Source organism: Madurella fahalii (genome assembly GCF_045866475.1).
Source record: "Madurella fahalii IFM 68171 DNA, scaffold_1, whole genome shotgun sequence".
NCBI lineage: Eukaryota > Fungi > Ascomycota > Sordariomycetes > Sordariales > Madurella > Madurella fahalii.
The window spans coordinates 934542-958073 of record NW_027263971.1 but is presented as its reverse complement, the minus strand read 5'-3'; the positions used below and the strand labels follow the sequence as shown (position 1 = coordinate 958073).

At 57.2% G+C, this 23532-nt stretch overlaps 5 protein-coding genes across 5 annotated transcripts; 2 read left to right on the top strand and 3 right to left on the bottom strand.

The window, feature by feature from the left end:
* Positions 1-1772: 1772 nt before the first annotated feature.
* MFIFM68171_00288 (Tetratricopeptide repeat domain containing protein) lies at positions 1773-4210 on the bottom strand (the record flags this gene model as incomplete). Its single annotated transcript, XM_071055710.1, has 7 exons — positions 1773-1876; positions 1971-2126; positions 2180-2222; positions 2288-3172; positions 3265-3273; positions 3607-3917; positions 3991-4210. 7 exons carry the CDS (start codon positions 4208-4210, stop codon positions 1773-1775), a joined length of 1728 nt encoding a protein of 575 aa, XP_070911811.1.
* A 6675-nt stretch (positions 4211-10885) lies between these two features.
* MFIFM68171_00287 (Protein kinase domain-containing protein) lies at positions 10886-12721 on the top strand (the record flags this gene model as incomplete). The annotated part of the gene is made up of 1 exon (XM_071055709.1): positions 10886-12721. One exon carries the CDS (start codon positions 10886-10888, stop codon positions 12719-12721), a length of 1836 nt encoding a protein of 611 aa, XP_070911810.1.
* An 811-nt stretch (positions 12722-13532) lies between these two features.
* MFIFM68171_00286 (SWIM-type domain-containing protein) lies at positions 13533-15167 on the bottom strand (the record flags this gene model as incomplete). The annotated part of the gene is made up of 1 exon (XM_071055708.1): positions 13533-15167. One exon carries the CDS (start codon positions 15165-15167, stop codon positions 13533-13535), a length of 1635 nt encoding a protein of 544 aa, XP_070911809.1.
* Positions 15168-20120: 4953 nt separating this feature from the next.
* Positions 20121-22221, bottom strand: CDC14 (cell division control protein 14; the record flags this gene model as incomplete). Its single annotated transcript, XM_071055707.1, has 3 exons — positions 20121-21721; positions 21784-22104; positions 22164-22221. The coding sequence occupies 3 exons, from the start codon at positions 22219-22221 to the stop codon at positions 20121-20123; spliced, it is 1980 nt and encodes a 659-aa protein (XP_070911808.1).
* A 716-nt stretch (positions 22222-22937) lies between these two features.
* Positions 22938-23374, top strand: MFIFM68171_00284 (uncharacterized protein; the record flags this gene model as incomplete). The annotated part of the gene is made up of 2 exons (XM_071055706.1): positions 22938-22975; positions 23083-23374. 2 exons carry the CDS (start codon positions 22938-22940, stop codon positions 23372-23374), a joined length of 330 nt encoding a protein of 109 aa, XP_070911807.1.
* Positions 23375-23532: the final 158 nt, after the last annotated feature.

Genomic DNA, 23532 nt, shown 5'->3' with positions numbered 1-23532 from the left:
GAATCAAAATTACTTGAGGCGCTTGGCTGGTGCAGGGCAGCCACGACGCAAGATCGAGACCCGGCATCTGGAGTTCCAAGGTTTACCAGGTTGCCTTGGCTTATGCATCATGTCATGCACCTCGATAGGAAACGGCACGAGCAGGGATGACATGGTAACATAAGGAAAAGGGAACGACCGGAAATACAGGAGCGGAAGGCGTCCTCAACAGCTGCGTGGCGCAACCGAGGACAGCTGCTCAGTGACGAATGCAAAGCATCGGCGCAAACCCACCCTCTGCAGCGCAAATGGGCAACGGCCGATAATGCGAGAAGCAACCTCGGCAAGATATCAAAAAAAAAAAAAAAAAAAAAAAAGGTAAAAAAAAAGAAAGAAAAGAAAGGAAGGGGAAGGAAGGAGGACGGAAAACAAAACAAAAAAAATGAATGGGAGTAAGCTGGGCTGAGAGGGGAAGGTACTCGGTACAATTGCTGGCAAGAGCAATACGTAAGCAGCTGTTTATGTACAGTACCTTGAAGCCAAGCGTGCCTCCTTTCTGCTGTACAAGCTAACATACGACAGGTGCACAAATCTCAGACTTGAGGAATCAAATAAATAAGTGGGGAAGCATCAGAGCTTGGAGGTACGACTGAAAATCTCAAGTTCTGCTGCGATGGGCTTGGGCTTGCAGGCAACAAGGCCCGCAGTAGGCGTCATCCCCCAACTGTTCAAGACGGGCCAAGAGCGGGCAGAAGGTGGAGAATTAGCCGACCTTGCGACGACGTACTGTACCAAGGTCTATCGTTACTTAACATCTCGCATAGTGCTGGCGGAGTCTCCAGACCCAGAAGCAAAGCAGTCAATCATCTGTGCAACCCATGGGCTGGCCAAGTGTCACGCAACATCCTCGCACACCTGCAGTAGATGCAGACCATGCAACCAACCCTCGCAGGTTCGTCTAATTACCGTCCGAAGATGCTCCAGATCGGTACTTGCCCGCATCGCCAAGCGCCTTCCAATGCCCCTGTCCGATCTATGAGAGAGCCGGTTGCCTGCTTGCGCTGACCGGTCCGGTTGACGCTGGCTGGCCGAGTGCGGAGATGGAGAACCACTGACGGCTCGGTTCGGCTCCCTCCCGTTAACCCCCCTTGGCGGCCACGCTGTCTTCTGCTCCGAATCTCTAGCTCTTTAACGCCATTACATGACCTGCACTCAATGCGTAGTCAAAAGGGCTGTTGGACACAGTGGTGGAAACAAGATAAAATTTCTCTTTCCCCCCCCCCCCCACCCCTCTCTTCATGGGCTCTTTGTAGGTCTGACTGCGGATTCTAGGGCCCAAACCCAAGTCGGCAGGTGGGGAAACTGGAATAGTGAGGATCGCCATTCCGCGATTGGCCGAGCCATGGCGTGGCATTCCAGGATGGGATCCATGCTTCTCAGTTTGCCAAACCATTACCAAACCCGTTCTCGGGGCTCAAACGCCCGCGCCCTTCTGTTGGGACCAGAAACCAGGGTTGTGGACCGCCATCTCTGGCCCAGGGTGAAGATCGGACGACAGGTTGACTTGAACATGCCAAGCCTCAACAATCATGGCTTCAGGCCGCTGACGGCTGTCCTCCTGCTCGTGGGCAAAAGGGCTCCGCCCTCTCTCCCGTCTATCGCTGGCCTGACACAAATGTGATCCAGTTGCCAGATCAGTCTGCTGCCTTGGGACTGGCGTGTTGCTCTGCATCCTGCATCGGACGATCTGCATCGCTTGAAGACCGAGACAACTGCCTGCGCCAATAAAAGACCTAGGCCATTATCCGGGGCTGCCAGCCGTGTTCGAAGAGCTGGCTCACGTAGTAATACTCGTGCTCGTAAGCGTCGCCAAGCCACAAGCCTTCCCATTCCTTTTCTGCACAAGGTAAAGCACATGCGTTAGCGCGGCCCCGGTGACTTGGTCTGCATGCCTGCAATAGCGACAACGAATCCGGACTGGGACTGCTCACTATGCTCCGCAGCGAACTGCCTGATGAAATGGACGAATGAGATGGCCTCCTCGTCGAGTTCTGCCAGAGCCCGGAGATCCTGGTCCTTGCACTCGGCCGCAAACGGGTATACGGCTTTGTTGCAGTAATGAAAGTACGCTAGAAGCGTATTCGCTCCTGGCTGCCAGTTAGTTGCGAGGGTTTCAAGGGCTGGCGACCTGCGAACTCACCCAGATTATATTCCTTTACGTTAGCCTCCCTCGCAAACCGACGCTGTGACGTCCATTTTAGCCGCTGCTGCCCTCTGTCTCAGCGTACGGATGATGAAGTGGACCTACCTTCATGTCGTGCTTCTTGGCATATTCGGCATCGTGCTTGGTAATGAGGGCAATGTTGTGCAACAGGATGAACGTCACCAGGTACGTCGTCAGCCACGTCTTCTGCTTCTTCTCCTGTGTCATCTTCTGCAGCTCCTCGAGCGTCCTCCGACGAAGCTGGGGCTGGATTTGATGGATTAAAACCGAATCGATCTGTGCTCCCATCACCGGCGGCAGTGGTATCTTCCCGTAAAGCGGACTGCCCTTGTCTTTGACCACATCCCGCGGCATGTCCAATGTGTCGTCTCCTACAATCTCGAATGACTTGGTTGTCAGCCGGACCGACATCCAGAGATCGAGCGTGCTGAGTAGGAGTTTCTGCTCCAGCTCAGGCGTTGAGGGATCCATCGCCGTCTTCATGGCAAGGGCATACGTCTTCCGGAGCAGCTTGTCGCGCGACCTCAGCAAATTATTGCAGCAATCAAGCAGGCCAAGCTTGATATACTCGTCGAGGGCGGCTTTGGCGCCCTCCATGTCGACAATGGCATACGGTGGGATTTCAACCTCGTTCTTCTTGCCGTTCGACGACACCCAGGATCGCTTTAGCCTGTCGCCCGCTTGAGGCTGAAATTGTCGAACCCGCAGCCGAACCGATTTGCCCGTGTAGCCCTCCGTGACGTGGATAATTCTCACCCGAGGTGAGTCCCAGCTCCCTATATCATCCATGACGCTATCTTTCCAGCGGTCGGTCCATTTCCATTCTTGTTCCTTGACCTGGCCGGGCTTGAAAAGCTTCACATCCGTGATCTTCCAGCGCAAGCAACTGAGCCGATACACCCTCGTGGTGGTCGCGATTTTTTTGCATGACAAACATGGGCCCTTATCGTCTTCGGGATCGAGATTGCACTATCAAAATGTTAGAGTCCGATTCATACCTTTGTGACACGCGCGGTACAGACTTGCCGGGGCCGGCAACGCGTGGGGTGGCGAGCACTTACCCGGATCCGCTGCATTCGACATCGAATGCAACTGCCCATCTTCCTAGTACGAGCAGTTTTCTCCCGCTGGTCTTGATCTCTGAACGGCCCTCGCTTCGCTGGAAGCGTTCTTTGAGGAGGGAAGAAGTCATAAACCGCGGGTCCCTCCTGAACGCCTAAGCTCCCAGCTCCTTTGGCATCGAAACTTGGCAGCGACTGAAAAGTTGGAGGAGGATTCGTGAAGGTTTTGGGGCCTCTGTAAGGTGAGGGTTCACCACTAACAGGATACGCACTCGACATAGGGCTTGTCTGCAGTGGTGAGCTCGTGATGCACGGTTGACTTTGTATCCCCTGAGCTCCTACGCTACGGGGGCTATCCGATATGCCGTCGTACTTGGCGACTGGAGAGGTCTCTGGATAGACCATTTCCTCCCCCCTGGTAGCAGGCTGGGCCTCCATGACTTGAGTAGGCCGCAGCGAAGGGTAGCCGGACAGATACTGGGTCATTAGCGCAGGATCACCGCAGGCGAAAAGGGTGGCTGGATCCGGGGTGATGGGCGTGGAGATCAGAGAGTCTTGACCCTGAGGCTGCATGGACAACATGGAAGTGTCTACGGAAGGTGGTCTGCGACTATCGTAGTCATACGACTCGCCGGTAGGGAGCGGTTGGTATGCTGATAGGCTGGTAAGCAATCTTCTCGGTAGCAGGCAGGGGAGGTGGGGAGTTGGTGGCGGTGGAAGACGTACCCGGCTGAGGCTCAAAACCAGAACAAGGCTGGCACATGGAAAAGTTGGGGAAACAGTCCGCTAGCGAGGAGGGAGGCCATACGAGCGAGGTGCTGCCTTCAGAGAAGAACCCAAATGGCTCGGCAGCACCAGTACCCACGCTGGGTCCCGGCTGGCCAGCAAGAGGAGACTTCTCCTGGCCATTCGGCGCTGAGTGATTGCTGGTATACTGTGGCGGCATGTGGATGCTCCGGTCCAGTCGTGGCTTTTTGTGAGGGTGAGGTTGTCCGTTGGTGAGGTCCAGAAGAATAGGCAACGACCAGTTAGTAGCAGAGGCAACTTGCTCCAGAAGGTACTGCTGATTGTCGGGATGGCTAGGAGCCAGGAGCTTGTCGACAGTTGTGGTGATGCTCACTCTGGTCGAGGGAGCCTGCTCCAGTATATACCGGTGAGCAGCCGACAGGGATAGCGAGTCAGGATGGGTGACTGGTGAGGAATGGGTCAAGCCCTGGAGCGCTGGCTGTGTATAGGGGGCGTCTTCAGGGCAGTAAGCCCGACGCTTCCTGATATTATGATTCTAGACAAGCATCATTAATCGGCGGCGCAGGTGAACGAGACGGGGAGATGGAGATGGGGTGTTTACAAAGGAGGAGTACGTCCAGACCGGTGAGACAGGCCATGGCAGGGTAGGGTACGGGGACCGGAGGGACTGAAGTAGGAAGATGGGCGTGTAAGTGACACAAGGGGTGTGTGAGAGGAAGACACGGCTCTGAAGCAGACGCAGGAGGAGCCACGAGGACGATCGGTGATTTCCACCATGCAGCCTGCCGCTGGCTCGGGGAAAGAGACAAGATTCTTACCATGATGTTAGGCAAGTCCGAAGGGAGTGTAGACCGGGGTGTACTTGGTCGCGAGGTACCCGGTATGCAAGGGGGCGACAGGGAAGTAGGGATGCCCGGGGGGAGCGTGTAAAACAACAGAGGTGTAAGCCGCTCCAGACACATAACCGCACCCGAGGGAGGGGAAGGGGGTTCGGTGCTTGGACCACTGGCATCTCACAAGAGCGCCATCTCTGCGAAAGCGACAAACAGGGCAGCCCGTGTGAGGAAGGGTGGGGAGCGCTGCTGCGGGCGCGACTGAAAGCGGCAGCCGGTGCAGTGGCGGATAGTGAGAGGTGAGAACGAGGCGAGGTCAGGCGGCAGGGGTTATGCTGGACAAGGCAAAGGAAACGGATAGTAGCCAAGGACGTAGCACAAGATTTGCTACTTTTTTAGGCTGCTACCACCACCCCCAGGCCTTGCCGGGCTGCTGCTGTCGTTCGTAGCGGCTGTGGCGCCGAATAAGAGCCGCCGACACCGATCGCTTTGTGGCGCCGTGACGAGTGGTCGGGCAGCTGCGGCGAGGGCAAGTCCGGAGCGACACAAGAAGCGCCGAAAGAACCCCCCCAAAAGGGCCCCCTTCGGTAGGAATTCGAGATTGGGCCAGCGGCTGCCGGGCGCCGGGCGCTGCAAGTGATGGGCTCGTACCCGCTGCTCTCCAGGTCCGGCTCTCGTGATGGCCGGGCAATTGCGCCTGGGCGTTCTGCGAGGGAGTTCGGCCCGGGCAGGTTCGGTCGGTGGTAATACGCGCGATGTCTCGCGGCGCAGGCCAGGCGGGGGCCGTGCTTGCTGCTCGGTGGAGACAAAGGACAACCGGTGAAGAAGGCGATTGTCTCGTTCGTCGGCAAAGAATGGAATCGGTGAGCGCGTCGACGAGATGAAGTGAAGAAGAGAGATTCACCGGTCGCGGGGGAAGCCGCGGGCTGGCCCAGTTGTTGCGACCCCTTCACTTGGCTAACGGGAATGAGTGGCAGGAACGGACGATGAGCGGAGCAACGACTAAACAGGGGACTGCAGAAGATGAAATGCGACCGGACAAGGTTGCGAAATGCAAAGAGTGGTCATCAGGCCACCAGGGGGGGATCGAAAGAAGAGGGCGGACGGCCGATTCTTTGCTTGGCCGTCCCGCAGGCCCCCTTCTGCGTCGCACAGAGCACTCGCATCCATGACATCCCCCTCTCTATCAACCGGCCCGCTCATATTACCGTACTGCACGTAGGGGTATGGCATCGTCGGCTCACCTCAGCACTTAGAGTCGAGTCCTGCGTCACTGGCGACCAAAGCACTGACGGACCCGTCACTTGGTGGCAGGCCAATGCTAGGATAATGTGTAACTTTGGTGCTATTGCTGGGCTCGGACGCTATACCCACCAGTTCCCTTGTCATCTTTTCGACGCTAGAACCATCCCAAGCCCGAGCGTCGCCAAGCCCACTCCAGAGCAATGTCGGTCACTCCGGCTCGGCAGCCAATCGTAGGTGTAGAAAACAGGTGCCCTTGCCATTCAGGATGTTGTGCCTGGCCCGTGGCCAAACCTGCTTTTCTAGCGCTTCAGCTAGCACTGCATCTCGGTTCTTGCCGATGCTTCGAGAAACATCAATGGAAGGTCTTGATGACGGGGAGAGCTGGCCGCTTGCCGGGAGACGTTCCCAAAAGAATTGGCCCACTACTTCCCCGTGCCCGATGGGAAGAGGTCCCTACAGCCACATGAAGGTCAAACCGCTAACGGAATATTACGACGTTCAGCCCCAGTGGAGTTAGTGAGATGAACCCTAAAATTTCGAGGTGCTTCGAGTTCTGCCGTACTAGTGCACGTACAAAAGGGCGGCGAGCCAATGGTATCCGTTCGTCAGGAGCTCCTGATGCTCGGAGACTTCCCCGCTAGGCCTGTGCCGCAAACTCGATTCTAGCGCTCTAGGTCACTCAAGGAATCCGAGTGCGCTCGCCCCTTGCGCCAAGGGACGCAGCGGAACCAGAGGCACGGAACTTTCTCTTTTAGCTATGCAAGGATTGACGGACCACGTCAGGCCGACTTGCGGCTTACCATTCGTCCGAATGAGTCTCCCGAATCCTTGATATCGGTACACTGCACTACAACAGTGTATGTACGTGTACTGTAGAGATGGCATCCCCGGCCCAGCATTTGCCACCCTCGGCCAGATGGATATCAGTCAGACCGGGAGACCCTTCGTCGCACTCGCAGCTGTCTCACGTGGCCCCCACACGATCGTGTTGCCGACCCCGGCTTGCTCCCTCGGTTTCATCGGGCAGCAGAGAGAGGGAGCGTCTGCTTCCGGAGGTATCCACCTGCGCTATTCACGGCACCCGTCCAATCTCCAGGAGGCACGAGCCGGCGCGAAGAGACGGCCAAGGCACTGCACTAGATTAGCGTTCGGCTTTTCTGCCTCGTTCAGCCCCCCAGCTGCAGCTCATTCACGAACATCGAGTTTGCATCATGGATGCAGTAGCTCCCCGTGGCCCCCATGTGGAGAGCATGGATGGAAACCCCACCTCATCCTTCAACGTTCTTGGCAGAGGGCCGAAGAAGCTTCCAAATCTTCTTCCCCTCATTAGAATGTTTGGCTCGGCAAAGAGAGCCGACCATGTCCCCAACCCGGTGTTGGACTCTTGCTTCTACTACACTATAATGGAGACACACATGTAGTCACGCCGCATGATTGCGTACCTTGGTAGCCACGTGTCGCTGATGGCTTCGATTCAAAGCGGGATGCCACAGGTAGTGTAGGCTCCTTCCAGAAGAGAAACAACAAGCATCCCGAAGGGGCGTTTCTGTGACCCACAGCGTGGCTCGACTCTCGTACTGTACAATTTCACGTCTAAAGTGTTAGAGAGCTCAGGAATGCTTTTCGAGCAATAGGTAGCTTCGTATTAGCTTCCCTGAATGATCCTTATGCGTCCTGGCAGGGGGGAAAGGCTTGGGCCCACAGCCTCTTGGCATCAAAATTACTTCCAGTAGCACCCGCGTGGTTTCTACGCTACGCAAGGACTGCCTGAATGAAGCGTGCAACGATCGCAACTGGTTCATAGACGGTAGAACAAGCTGTCACGGCTAGCCGCTTGCCCTAGAACGACACAGTTCTAGTATTATGACCTAGAAGCGTACGTTCTTCCCCCGGTCCCTGTTTTCCTAATGTTCCTCCCCTCTCTCATCATTTTTTCTTTCTTTTCTTTTTCCCCGGCCCTTCTTTTGCCCGCCGGCTTCAGGTATGTGATAGCTGCGACTGCATGCAGCAGTAATGCAATGCGAGACACGCCATCGCTCCTCTTGAACCCATCGATGTCCGCTATACAGTACACGCGTGGTGTGATTCCAGCTCGGAAAGGGGTGCTCCCCATCCAACTCGCAGGCTGCTAGAAGAGTTCTTTAATTTCGACTCCATGCACCATGCCACCTAGGCAGTCCCCCCTCAGCCGACCGCCGGGTCGACTTCCAAAAGGATCCCAGGCGGAGCAGCCTTGCAGGGTACTGTATACGTACAACGGGTGCGTCGGGAGCCTCTTCCGGCGCCTGGGGTCGATCCCCAGACTTGGGGTGCCGGGTCGAGTGAGATAATCCCCGGTTCGGGCAAACATCAACAAAACGCGGGGTACCTTATTGACAACTCCGATCCCGCCTTTCTTTGCAACACATTCAACCAATCCTTGCCACGAAAAAAGAAATCCCGCACTTCCGACACAGCAGCCTTTCTGACGACCCTTTCGTTGTCATCTCCTCGATGCGGTGACCAAATTGGGCCCCTGCTCACCGGTCAATATGGGCTTGCAGATATAGCCGGACCCGCGGGCCCAGGCTGGGCAACTGGTAATGCACAACTCTCACCGGTGCGCAAACCCCGGCTCCCCGGAACCCGGCTAAGCTCACGTTACCTACCCTCTACCTAAACCGGCGCGCAACCCTCGAATAGGTCGCCGTCGACACCGACAGAGGCGCAACTCAAGAGTCGTCGCCCGGGACGGAGACACGCCGCTATGTGAGGCTGAACCATTAGGCCAAAGATCGGCGGGGACTCTTGACCTGCCATCCAGCGCCTGCAGTTATCCGGCCGTTGGGGTGACACCCAAGAAGGGTCACGAGTCTTAGAAACAGCGCGTACGGCACGTTAATCCGGCTGATGGCGCGGGCTTGAGTGCCTCGGTGTGGGCTACGATTTGCGGAGGTATTCCACCTGGTTGGGAGTATGTCGAAGCGCCTTGTCCACGACCGCCTTCCATCACACCTCTCTCGGATCACTAGCTTCAGGGCGTCACTACCCTTACCTGAAACAAGTCAAACATCGCCGCTGCAAATCCCACCAAAGTTTCCATGGGTGGCCGACGCGCCAGGAGAGCTCGAGTCGACGCCTGCGTCGAGTTTGGTGTGTGGCAAGACCGTCTTATTCGGCAGGCTGCCAGCACCGTCTCATTGACGCGCCATGCATGCGTCGTTGGGGCTGTGCCCTAGGCTGTAGATACTGAGAGAGAAAAAAAAAAAAGAGAGAGAGAAAGAGAGAAAGAGAGAGCTCCTGCGGCATTTGTATCTGGACGCTTTGAAATCCGGATGGCCACTAAGCTGAGCCCTTCTCGGTGCCAGAGAACCGATGGCCGTAGGCAAGACCACATGGTATCATGGCATCATGGACCCAGTCGATCCCTTTCCCCCCCAGCCATATCGGCCTTGGCTGATGGGAGTCTAGGCCGTTGCTCAGTGGTACGGCTGGAAGGCGGACGGTAGGAATGGGCCAACAGGGATTGGGCCTGATCTGGGCAGCTCCCGTGTCCAGACGTCCCGATACCATCTCTTGGTACTCCAGCAGCGCTGCTACACTGCATTCCCCTTGAACGAAGCCGGCCGTGGCCGCCGGGCCAAGGCGGGGCGGAGCGCGCGTGTTGCGTTCGAAGATCTGGAGGGGAAACAACATCATGGGCCTGTCCCCCACGCGGACCTGCCACAGGGGACACCCCCCTGAGTGTCTCTTGGTCCCTCGGCGCTGTGCCGGTCTGGTTTTTCCCGGTCGCCACGGGTTCCCGAGGTATTGCACCTCTGCATGCGTGTTCCAGAAGTCGTTGACCAACATGGCTGTACTGTGTCCGTTGGGATTTGCTGGGCCGGGGAAGCAATGCAACTCGCGGACCGGATCCGGACTTGGCTCCCCAGCCTAGCCATGTATATACCCCAATTCGATGCGAGTAAGGGTGGAGCGTTTACTGCCGACAAACCTTAGCGCTTTCCTGACTCGGACCGGCTCTCTCTTTGCTCTTCGACCACTGACCGAGGGGAGGGGAAAAAAAAAATTTCAAAAACTCCCAGGTGGCCAGCACGAACATTCCCAACGGCAACGGCGGACTTAATACTCTTTGCTCGGAGAAAATCGCACAGGGATGGCGTCTGCTCTGTTAACGGCTCCCCCGCCAGAGCTGGCCTCCGGCCCGATAGCCCCCTTCACTCGACTGACCGATCGCTGATTCCCGGCGACGAGGAGCAAGCGGTGAGCCAATCAAATGAGGCTGAGAGTGCCTCGAGCTGCCGGAAGTCGTCTCTTGCAGATAGAAAAACGGCCTTGTTCTGCATCTGATTGCTGTCCGAACTCCATCAAACGAGCTACGCAACCAGTCTGTCCTACCGAGCGTCAAATGGCACACGACGCAGAATCGGGCACCTCCCCCGCCGCTGTTACCTTCAGACGGCTTGAAGAGCACTTTGTTGTCTCACGTCTATGTTGAGGAACGGAGTCCCGTAAACTGTGATGGGCCTCGAGACGGAGAGTTGCAGTCGGTGAGTACCTAGGGGCCCAATTCCCCAGCCAAACTTAGCGGGCAGCGCCTCTTTGCCTCGGGCGATTTGTGTCAGCTCAGCATCCAAGCGTCTTGTAGCCGGCTTGATGATGCGTTCGGAAATCAGGTTCACATCACATTACCCTCCTCCCGGACATTCCGCCAGAGGCTGATTTTCATCATCTGACTCATGCTGCAGCTTGTGGCTGCTTCCCGAGAAGTACAGCGCAGCCCCCGTCCCGTCCGTCTATCCTCGGCAATTTCCGTCATGGAGCTCAACTCAACATCGATCCACGATGTCATCCACCCCACGGCCGCCTTCTCGCAGAACCGGCCACGGGTCAAACCTCCCACGGCGGCAGACGCCGTGGGTGCCTCTTGGCTCGAGTCGCAACTCAACCCGAAGAACCGCATTGACAGCCTTGATCCCCCTCTAAACCCGCTGTGGAGGATCGACGGATGTACTGGCCTGGGTACGCAGTATTACGCACTGCCGCTCTTCTTAGATCATGTCACGCCGATGCGTTTCGATGTGTTTATACCAGAGGAAGCAGCTGCAGATCCCCTGCTTCGCCATCTACTCGATCTGGACGCCGCCTTCCACACGAAGGATGCCGTCAGAGTTCGGCGGCTTGGCATTTCCCGGCACATATTGCGGACCCTGCAGGCATGGACTGGAGGAACTGGCGGTATCGATGATGCCTCGGTGGCATCCATGTACGAAAACCTACCGTTCGGTTCCCGTATCGTCTTTGAGAACCTCGATGCCAACATCCGGAATATCAAGATCACCATCGCGCCGACACATTACGTGGAGAAGCAGCTGCTTGGACTGGCAAAGTTGGACGGGAGCCTCGGACTGCCCCCAGAAAGCCTCCCCGAGGCTATTGACATCTCACGGTTGAGCATTATACAGCAGCTGCACGACAGCGTGTGCGTCGTCCGCATGCGGAAGAACGAGGGAGACGCTGCAGACCAAAGCCCCAAACATGCAGCCAGCAGGTTGTGGATTCTCAAGGCTTTGACGAGTGGCACCAAATACTTGTACACCGAACTGCGCAATCTGCTGCAGATAGAACCGCACCCTCACGTCATTTCGCGGCCCGAATATCTCGTCACAAAGTACTGCCGGTTCGGCGGTAAGACCGCCGTGGTCGGTTTCCTCCTGCCCTACCACGCAAAGGGCAGCCTCCGAGACGCGCTGCCCCTGCTGCGAATACAGGACAACCTCACGTTAGAGATGCAGCTAAGATGGGCCACACAACTCGCATCGGGCATGCTGCACATTCGCGAGCGCGGCCGCATCTTCTACCCGGACCTGCGCCTCGATAACATTGTCGTCTCGGCCGCTGGCGACATCGTCATGGTCGACTTTGAGCAGCGCGGCGTGTGGTGCGAGTTTGCCGCCCCCGAGGTCAACGCGCTCGAGTACGTGCGCATCCTGGCAAGCGATAAGTCAGTCGACGGCGACGGCGGCCGCGAGGGGAGGCTGGCCATTCCCGAGGCGACGCGAGAGCATTTTTCCGCCATCCTCAGCCGGCTCCTGCCCGGCTGGGAGGCGCTGCAGGCGAGCGAGGAATACGCGCCGCTTCCGCACAGCTACGCGAATTACAACATCCCCTGGCTCTGCCTGGACGAGACGGAGCAGGAGGCTGCTGAAGTGTATATGCTTGGCCGGATCCTGTGGTGCATCTTCGAGGGCCAGAGCGCCCCGCAGCGCGCAGCTGTGTGGCAGTCGTACCGCAGGGAGCCGGATCTCGAGTTCCCCGAGTTCGTGCGGACGCCCGCCGCCGTGAGGGAGCTTATCGATCGCTGCACACGGGGCAGGCGCCAGGTGCTGTCGAGCTTGGTCATTAGGCGCGGGAGCAAGCTGGTCCTGCGAAACAGAGAAGGCGGCGGCAGCCCCGAAGAGGTGGCCGCTGCGGCTCGGGCGTGGTGGCGGAACGAGGTGGCGGCGGCGGAGCGGTTTCTCGAGATGCGGGAGGAGAAGAGAAGCCACGGGGTGTGGAACGGGAATTATTTTGGACGGCCAAGGCTGAGGGAGGTTTTGGATGAGTTAGAGCAGTTCTGCGGGAGGGTGAGCGCTCCTGTTGGAGAGCACTGAACTCTTAGATTCTGAGAACCCAGCGTTGGATTTATAGAGTTGCGTCAACCGAGATGGTGGCTCTGGTGCACTTGCTCGTTGGTTAGAGCGATGTTTGGAAATAGTTCACTCTAATTATTGGTGAGCGTTGGAAGCTGGTGCTCACCGCTGATGACTGTAATTGAGTATATCTTCGGAAACCCTTCACCCCCGGCTACACGCAGACAACCACCCCTATACACCACCCAAACACACAACATTTAACCCTCAAGTCTAGATTTTCTTGGTGACTGCAGAGTCCATTTTCTTTTTCTTTTTCTCTCTTCTTTTCGTTTTCTCTCTCTCTCTCTCTCTCTCTCTCTCTCTCTCTCTCTCTCTCTCTCTCTCTCTCTCTCTCTCTCTCTCTCTCTTTCTCTCTCTCTCTCTATTCTTTCATTCTTTCTAACCCCCTAACTTCCTAGCTATCTAGCTTTCTAGCTTTCCAGCCACGAACCTGGAGGATAAAACAGTGGGTCAATTGACATTATTTTTCCATTTCGTGAGCTACTGCAATCAAACTAAGCTACCTGTAGCTCAATGGGGTCTCTATCAAAGAGACCGCTATGGTCACTCTACCCAGCCCCGGGTTCGTTTGAGCAACATACCATTTAAGGTACAATACGTGACTTCAGTAGTGTATCAAAGCCGCCAATCTTCGAAGGAAATGAATTAAATGTACGGAAAGTTCAACACAGGGGTATTTGGGGTTCCTGTCGTTCCAGCTCATAACGAGAAATAGGGGTCCGGCCGCCTTTCTCCGCTTGAGTGTCATATCGCTCTCACACCATGGAAATCACGATCCCCGGGCTCTCTTGTTGGAGTCTCTGGATCCTTGGGCGCCGGCCTGAGAGACCGGCCGCTTCCAGCCCCTAGGATTGTCCCTCCCACGAGCACCAGAAGTGCCCCGCCTGGCGTTGGCGCTTGCCGGGGTCTCTGGCGTAAGGAACTGCACGGTGGTGGAGCTGCCTTGCGGGGGTTCTCGAGCATCTGCCGAAGGGTACTCGCCTAAGGGAGGGGGTGGCGTGTTACTCCGCGGGATGCCGCTCCCGCTCGCGGTACCGGTATACTCGGCATTATGGCTGCGCATGCGTGAAATCAAGCCTCGCATCTTGGCTACATAAGAAGGAGGGGCGCCGTAGATGCCGATTGACTCCATGATGTCTTCGAGCTCCTCGATAAATTGACTTTGGTCGGCAAGCATGTCGAGCGCCGAGTAGACGAAGCCAGTGTCGTGGTCCCCGACTAAGCGCATGTATAGGCTGCGGTTACTAACGACCGCCTTAAGGATTCCCACAAGCGATCTTGCCGCCGACGACCGCGCCCACCCGCAAAGGGGGCTGGGCCCGCGTGAGACAAGGTTTTCAATCTTTCTCACGCAGTTCCGGATTTGTGTGGAGGCCCATGTCACATCCAGTGAGTCTTCCGTCGCGTCCTCTTGCTCGTCGTCTGCAGCGGCTATGTCTGGTCCCCGGACGGCCAATGAGTATTCATCGATGATACGGGACACCCGTCGTTGGATGCTCCGGAAAGGGTCGACAGCTGCGTCGGAAGGGCTGAGCTGCGATCTGACCCACTCTGCGAGGGAGTGGGAAGCGAGAATAAGAGAGAATAGGGTCGCCCCGAGGTCCCCACGGCGAATTAGCGTGGTATCGTTGTATGAATGTTCGAGGTCGGGCCGGAAGTCATCTGTCTCCCACGGCTGGATACCTGCCACCGCGGCAACCATCTCACGGGCTTCCCTCATACGGGCACGGCTTGGGGAAGGAGTCTCTCTATCCAGGTCAGATGTGTCGCAATGGAGACCGTCGGCTAGGATGTCGAGGCGAATCTGCGAGATCAGGTCGAAAGGATCGCCCAGCTCCTCGGGAAAGCCGAATTCCGTCAGGGTGAGCTCCGAGTTGGGGTCATGGTCGTATAGGGCATGCTTGGAAATCTTATCGAAGAGCCAGATGAGATGCTTGCACGGCCTGACGTGTCGATACCTTGCGTCGGGACACTCACAGCGGGGCGTCGAGAAGCGCCCGCCGTTGCGAGCGCCGATCCGGATCGAGCAGGGCACGACCTCGTGCATCTGAAAGGCATACAAGCGCCCACTCTCGCTGGGGTCCCCTTCCCTTATACCACAGAGTTCCAATGAAATTTGCGGGGGCTCTTGGGCGGGTGTGTGACTGAAGAGCCCTCTGACCATCTGGCGAGTTTGCGGGGAGAGGCGAGAAATATTGTACTTGAACCCCGTCGGCGAAGAGACAATATCCGACTGCTCATCGTCGTCGTCATCTGCCTCCCAGTCGCTCACGTCCGAACGCGGCTCGGGCTCGGGCATCGAAGGGCTCGCGCGAAGTGACTGCATCCGGCTTTGGTCGTGTCGAATCGGTTGACCACACTCAAGGGAAAGCTTGCTCATCCCAGTGGTAGGGGACACAGACATTGGAATCCGGGATGGGGAGAGACCGGAAATGATATTGAGGGAAGGGAGCCGGCCGAGAAAAGCCAGGCGTAGCTGAGAGAAGCTTTGCGGTGCAAGAATGCGGCCATGAATCTTTATATAACTGGGATGGGAGGACTGGCGCCGCATCGGTGCCGGTGACGGGGAGCGGGCCTGGTACTATGGCCTGCCGTAACGTGCTGGGCAAAGAATAATCAGGGCAGGGCAGGCGGGCCGTTGGTAGACAGTTCTTTGGCCCCAAAGGAGACGCTACGTTTTCCAAGGATAGCTGGCCTGCCCACTTGGCCGGGGCGATCCGCAGTATGATCCCAACCCCGGTACCCAACATGGCTTCCCTTCTCAGGCCGAGCGCCCCGTTCTGGAAACCGGGAGGAAGTGTCTTTGACCAGAGCCCCTATTTCCGCTGCGAGATGCATGTGGTCCCTGCTAAGACGGAGAGTAGGGGGTTTGCAGACGCTAGGCAACCCAGGGGCTGCAGCCTAGAGGGCCGTTTCCCCTTCTTAGCTCCCCCCTGCCCTTAGCCCAGATGAGTGAGGTTTTGGTTGATGATGCAGGTTGCAGAACGGTGGCCGGGCAGCCACACGCGGCGAAGCACACGAGTCCAACCGAAGCAACTGCGAGAAGCGAGCTTTTGGTAAGATGAGTACATGCCAACGCTCGCCTCATTTTTGTCATCACCGGTCTCACCACCTGCGCTCGGGGCCGCCATCGCATCGGAAAGAGAGGCCCAACAGCCGAACTAGGCGAGCAGAGAAGCACTAGATGGGTCTCGAAGGCACGACCGGGGGGCCCGCGATGATCCATCTGCACGGTACAGTATTGTACAATACCTAGCACCTAGCGATGGCGAAGCAAACAGCCTGAGAATTCTGAGCTTCTCCCGATCCATCAGGACTTCCCAGCCGAAGTGAGGGTTCCAAGGCGGCACTCAGCCAGGCCCGTTGTCGCGGCCCGTTGTCGAGGCCGTGGCCTGTGTGCGCCACCCAGCCACTGAGCCGACCAGAGTAGGGGAGTCGGATTGGTTGGTGCTGTGGAATCTCTCAGCCCTGCAGCTGCAGCCTCTTGGCTCGACCCGTTTTCCCCCACACCCCACACTCAATTCGGCTTTCGCCTTGCCGACCTGGACATTGAGGCCGCCTTGCGCCAACCGAATGCACTGCGTCTTCCACCATAAAGGGGTAAGGTGCGGCCGTTTTTTGCGGCCACGTCCCGGTTTTACTCATCCTTGCCTTCTTGTCAGACGTTCTCCCGTTGCCTTCAATCGCTTCCCCCCCGTTCCTCCATGGCCGCGAGAATGGGCCTTCGGTCCCATCTTTCCGCAGCCCAACGTTGGCCCAGCCCCGTCTTCACCGGTCCCCCTTCCTCAGACGAAGCCTTCGAGAAATCTTCTCGCGGTAGCTGTCATAGGCGCTGCCCCAATGTCTCGCTGTTAGACTTCGCCCCAGCGGAGAACATCCGAGCCAAGTGACAGATCGCAAGCTTTCGCAACCCCCAATGCGCCGTAGAGAGGCTTCGCCTCCATGAAGTATCAACTAGCAAGCAATCAGTGCCGACGCGCGCATCAACATCATTGCACAACCCCATATTCCCTAGAGATGCTACCGTGCGAGATGAAGCTGACCTCACCGGCACATGGCGGCATACACTCCCTCCCACCCCTCTAAGCGTCGGACTTATGGAACACCAGCCGGGCCTCGAGCGGCTTGATGTCATCGACTTTGCTCCAGGCGGTTCGCGGTCAACACTCGCCGCGGCTCTCGGTAGCACCCCCACGAAGGCCGCGACCTTGTTGGGACCTGGGAACCGTCTCAGGTGCCAGGGGCGACTCTACAGCCGAACTCTGTTTGTGCCCAATCAAGAAACGAAAATGAATTACTGCCGGGCACAACCCCTTTTACACGCACGGCAAGGGAGATGGACGGTTCTGTGCCGCAGGAACTATGCTGGGAAGAGCAGACCTTCTTCTAGACGGCAAATGAAGGCTCCTGAATGTTAGCGGATTTCCGAACCGTATCCTGTCAGCTGCACCGAGCATCACACCGCCGAGGGAATTGTTTTCTATACTCGCTGCCCGCTAAGTGAGGAAGGATACTCTGGGCTAATGATTGTCGCTCAGTTCATATTGGGCCCGAATGGAGTTTAGATAGGCGAACTCGTTCCGTAGATGTTTCGGCTTATCTTGGGATGTTCAAGATGTACCACACAATCCCTGCCCGGCATCCATTGCGTTTCCTGCCGCCGAGCACCAACCCAGGCTATTCTGCCTTGCCGGGCCTCCCGAAATGCGTAGGCTCCGTGGGGAGCAGCCAGCGGCCTTGTCCCGAGCAGAGGCCCGAGCGGTCGCTACCGAGGCGGAAGGCCGACGATGATGATTGACGGTTACGGCCCAGTTGCTTGCGCTTCTGATACTGAACATGCTGCAGCGGTGGGCAGAGAAGGGGCTCTGTTACTAACGGTGTTCGCTCCGTGAGCGACGCTGCAAATAGTCATTCCGCACACTACACCTTGAATTGAATCGGCAGACACATCCGGACGGCCGACTGGTTACACCCGCAGAGCGCAACCTCGACATTTTACTTCGCGGGAACTTTACCAGGTAGTTGATAGGCTGGAAATACGGTGCCGGTGCCTCCAATCCGGTTGTCCCGTCTTTTACGCCATGGTCCCGACAGAGCGGTTATGGAGGCCCGAGCCCGCAGCGGCCAAGGCGGCGGTGCAAAAGGCCCGATCGTCACGGTACTGTACGGAAACCGTCCAATGCGAAGTGGGTCTCCGAACATCTCGGCTAGTTTATTGCACTGCCCATTCCCGGTCCCGTGGGGAGATCTCGGAGCTGCACCAATCGTGTTTTGTTCTCGTCTTGGATTCGTGTGGCTATCCGGAACTACGTGAGACCCTAGTAAGCTTCGGCATCGACTTGCCAACTTCAAGTATCGCTCTTCGCTTCAACAGCGCTGCCCGGATCGACCGTATGGCTTCCCTCGCCAACTCCAAATGCGAATTCCATCAGTATCCAACCTGCCGGCGCGTGCAATCTCGTCGTTATCTCTGTTTCGTCCCATCAGCCATCCTATCCGGGTCCTGCCCCCTCCGCCCCCCGGGTACGATTCACATGACTTCCCGTCGCCGGCTGTGTGAGCTCCTTGATGCCTGATGCATGTTGGTCGGAACACTCCCCATGAAGCGTATCCCGCGCTTGAATCCCGGTTTTCATCCAACTTCGGAATGACTGCCTCGTCAGTGCGTTGGGGAAACACAGCCGCACTCATCAAAGCCCAGCGGGATGTACCTTTTGTTTCTCCTGTGCAAGGTGGTGATGCCGCGGGACCAGAGCCGGGAGCCGGCCTGACAATGGTAATTGTGTCCCAGGTACCCATCCGGGATACTTTTTTCCCCGGAAGGATAGGAGTCACTTGTCCATATGACACGAAGCCCCTCACCTCGTGTTTTGCTGCGCACTGATGTATCGACCTCGCAAGCCGCCAAGCTCGCTTCCCACATCCCGGTTACAGAAGCGACTGTTTGTTTGGCAGCCGGATGACGGATGATGTTGGGAATCAAGGACATGGGGCCCAGATGTGAGGAAGTGGCCAATGCCATCCACCTTCCAATCGAAATACTGCAAATGATGCAAGATCAAGCGAACGGAAGACAAGTAGGGGTAGAGTAATTCGTAGAGCAGAGAGTACTTCGTGCATTGCATTGCAACCACTTCCACGGGTTCTGGCAATGAGGGGGGAACCCAAGCAAGACTGGAAGCGTTAGTTAAACGTGACGTTATAGCTCGGATGAGAATGGGGCCAATCTCCCCCTCCCTCCGGGGGAAACACCCTGGATAGCACGGAGGTGGAAATTAGAATGCAAGAACCAGAGCTGCTCTTGCTGACCATGTACTATAGAAGCCCGGAGTATTATGGAACACGAACCTCTCCAGAATCCCACAACGTAAACAACTTAGGAGATCAAGGGTCATTCAGATGTTGAGAGACACTGGATAGCAAGCACCAAAGAAATCACCCACTTGGTCCGCCACGCCCTATGACTTATCTTATACTCTTGTATATTACTGCAAGACGCAAGGGAGAAACTTCAAAATACCAGCTGATGCAAAACGCAATGCTATATATTCTCAACAGTCAACATCAAAAAATGCAATGTACTCAAACACAAGACTCAACAGCATCACCACAACATCCAACCCCAGCCATCTCCAAAGGCCAGGCCATGACTCAAAACACCTAAACCAGGAAACATAAGACCTCTTAACGCCACCTATGATCAAGCCGGAACCACCTCCGGCTCTCGGCACCCCTATCCTCTGGTAGCCCTCCCTATCCCCACTCAGCCTATCACCGCGCTACGAATCACCGTCGGCGGCGATGAAGTAGGCGAGAGAGCCGCCAGAGCGCGAGAAAACCAGACAGAGAAGGCGGTGTAACAAGTATGAAAAAAAAAAAAAAAAATTGGGAAAACCGAAAAAGAAGAGGGTATGGGTATGGATATGGATGCAGAATGATCGCTGCCGCAGAGATGAATGCATAACATCATATACAATGAGTACAATGATTCATTAACTCGGCTCAGCCAGCCCAAGGGGAGAGGAGAGAAGATGGAAGAGAAGCACGTTCTCGCCTGCTCGCTCGCTGTAACCTCGAGGATTGGTGGGCTTGATGATTCCCCTGAAACTCCCGTCCAGTCCAAGTCCCTTTCTTTTCGCAACGCCGGGCATGCATGCGGCCAAACACAACAAACATGACTTCTTTGTGGTGGGTAATGCAGTATCTTTCCGTTTCCCAAAATCCCGAAGTTGAATCTGAGGTTGTGATTGTCGTAATCGTCATCAAGTCGTCAATATCGGATACCTCGTTGCGGGTATCGCATCGTGATAGTAGAACAAAAGTTTCGCGTCCTCTACGAATAGCGGGGCGTGGGTGCTCATTGCATTCCGCTAATCTTCCGCACCGTGGCCGCGGCCGGCGATGTGCTGCTAACGCTGCCAATCCGCCCGCTGGTCTTCCGGACGCCAGCTTCCCGGACGCTGCCGCTCGCGGCGGCCCGTTTGGGACTGCTGCTTCCCCGGACCTTGGCCAGGACTCCCGACGCCGAACTAGCTCGCTGGACTTGATCGTACGACTTTGTCCGCGCCGCGGCCGTGCCGATGTTCTCAATGTCGTTGGAGGCGTCATGGTCAATGACCTGGTAGACTGTGGCCGTCGTGGTCGTCGTCTGGTGGCTGACAGACCGTTCTCGGCGATCTGGCGAGAGAGACGCTGATGCCTTACGGTGCGCCCGCATCCGGAGATTCCACTCCTCGTCCGACTCGTTCCCATGCGACGTACGCTGCATCGAGACCTCGGCCACGGTCTCCTGCTCCACGGCACACTCTTCTTCCACTGTTCGGACCGCGCTGCCGTTCCGGCTGTAGGGATGATGACGATCTGCGGCGTTTCGCTGCGTCTTCCGAGGCTGGCCTGGTGTTGGCGCCGGGAGGTAGTCCTCTTGCACCCCGATGTTGTTATCACGGGTGTGATCGCGGTCCATCTCTCCCAGCGGCGTCCGGGCCGACCCTCTGTTAGGCGGCGTCGACGTCCCGTTCTTGCTGGCGCTGCGCCCGAGGCTAGTCTTCTGCATGGCGCGGATCGGGGTGCTGGGCTGGTGACCCATGCCGCTGGCTTGAGCAGCAGCTGCCGCAAGTGCAGCCTCCTTGCGCAACTTCCGCTCGACACGCTCCTCGATCCACCATTCCCGGAAGGTGCCCTGGTTGAGATGCAGCCAGTGCTGTTGAGGACCGACGACCATGCCGGGACGCATGAAGCGCATGTAGGCAATGATCTCATTGGCGGTGAAGCCGTGCCTGTAGATCAGGTACGCGCCAATCAAGCAGCCAGTGCGGCCAAGGCCGGCCTTGCAGTGGACCGCGATTCCCTTCTTCTTGACCGTGATCGTCTCGTGCGCCATGCGGATGAACTTGCGCACCATGGATAAGGGCGGGCACGTGCCATCCTCGAAGATCATATCGACGTGCTGGATACCGAGCGCCTCGAAATACGAGGCATTGTAGAGAACCGAGTTGAGCCGCACGACGAGGCCAATGTTCCTTTCGGTGAAATGCTTCAGCACATTCTTGAACGGCTGGTTCAGCGTCGGGTGGGCGTCGACGGCTGCCAGTGACTTGGGAAGGGCGTGCCAACCCTCGGTCCCCTCCGGGGTGCGGGCGGCTGGCGTGCTCTGCGGCGAGGCGAAGGCCAGGAAGTGAGGCGTAATCCAGTTGAAGTCACCGTGCTCGACGCGCTCAAAGCGCTCGTACTCGTCGAGGTCAAACGTCTCCAGGACGCAGGAGCCCTCCTCCTTGGCCTTCCACACACCGTACACAACGTCCTGCACGGTGATGCCGTAGTCGGCCTGACTATAGCCTGCGTCTCTGAACGGCATCAACGGAGGATCTACCTGCGCGACCGGGGCGAGAGCCAGGTGCGGAGGCCACGACTGGATGAGCACCATGTAGCAGGCCAGTAAGCAGGAGGCGTTGGCGCGGCCTAGTTCAATCACGGTCAGCAAAGCTTGCTCCTGTTCTCAGTTTCGGCCGAACAACACATACTGCGCGGGTCTGCCCGGCTCCAAAAGACAATCGGCCTGTCCTTGTTCTCCTTGGCGCCCAAAATCTCGTGGAACTGCAGGGCGAAGCGATAGAGGTGGCCGATGTGCAGCGGGCCAAAGTCGTGATGGAAGGCGTTGTACAGCAGCGTGTCGTCTACCGTGAAGTAGTACGGCCGCTTCTGGTGGGATGAGCTTTGAGCTGGCGAGGGTCCGTCGGCGGCCCGCTGCGATCTTTTGCTCGGCGACCGCGGAGGTGGGTCGGGGTAGGGGAAAATTGTGTTGGCATCGGGGGCTTCCACATAGGATGCGAGATAGAGACGGTCTGAACGGAAGCGTCAGCGAGCGGACAGAGGTGAACGATCGAAGAAGAGACCGTCGTACCCGGAATATATTCGATTACCTGCCCCAGATTACTGGAGTAGCGCGAGGAAGTTGCCATGACGTCGTGGCTCTGGGCTGCGGTCCAAGGCTGCGGAAGGAAGCGGCTGGGTGCGCGTGGCTTTCCAAGATGCTACCGCAGTTATATGCGCCGACCAATTCTGGCTCGAACCGGACCACACCGTGACAAGTTGGAGCCGAATTGCTTTGTTTTCCTGCGCTTGGTGGTGGTCGACGAGAGCGGGCCACGGCCGAACCTGGGTAGGGGAGACGCGCGACAGCTTCTGGGGAATGATAGCAATGCAAGGCGTCAATAATGGCGGGGCGCGCAAACTCTTAGACCAAAATCATCGAGATGGCAAGTCGCGATAGTGAGGGATGCAATTGGGAAGGAGAGCATGTGGTGTGTTTTTTTCCCGGGCCCGACTTTTGTAACAGTTCCCCGGTGTTTGGGTCGTGGGTGTTGTTATTGCATCGCTTCTCAAATCTCCCAGGGTCCCTCAGCCGTTGGCGGCGTTTGGCCAATCATCGCAGCGCTCACTCTTCCTGGGGCCCTGTCTCCATGGCAACAGGCCCCGGGTCGGGGCTTCAGGCCCAGTCGAGCCCCATTTGCCAGGGGTTGCGCCGCAGCCTCCTTGCTGCGTATCTTATCGGGCGGAATTGCCCCACCATTGGCCTGTCTCTGCAGCAGCATGCCGATTTCCATAGCGTCATCTGAACACGCCTCTACGACAGACCCTTCCCGCTGCCAGACTTATTGTTGGTGCCAGCGCAGCCATGGCGACCGACGCGGCTGCTGGGTTTCCTTGTGCTTTGTACGTTGCCTCATCCGCTTTCGCCGATCAAGCTGCGCAAAATCAAGAGACTCGTGCATGAATTTCTTACCCCCAACATCAACTAACCACCCGCTGCCACTCAACAGGACCCTCGACATCCCCTTTCCTGACGCTCGGCTGGCCTCCGTTGCTCTCCAAGCTATCAAGGTCGACAAAGAGCTCTCGTCGTTAGTGAAGCGAGAACTCTCTGCCGTTGCCGTTGCCGTTGACGGGGCTGCGGACCAGAGCGTCCTACGAGTCGAGTACAAAGCAGCGACGAACAGAATGCTCCGCGTTGCTGTCAACTCATTTCTGGATAGCCTGGCATTGGTATTGGAAGTCATGGAAGAGCTGGACGTAGATGTGGTCGAAGCCCGGCAGCGGGAACAGACCGGATGAGATCTTGGGCGGGTCAACCATGCAATAACACGATACTTGTTTCCACAAAGCTCCGGTACCACGTCCGCCACCGCACTCCGCCGCCCCTCTTGAGCATCTGGGAATGTTATGAAGCGGCATATCGACCTTGGCTGAAGGGATGCTGTGAGGAAAAAAAA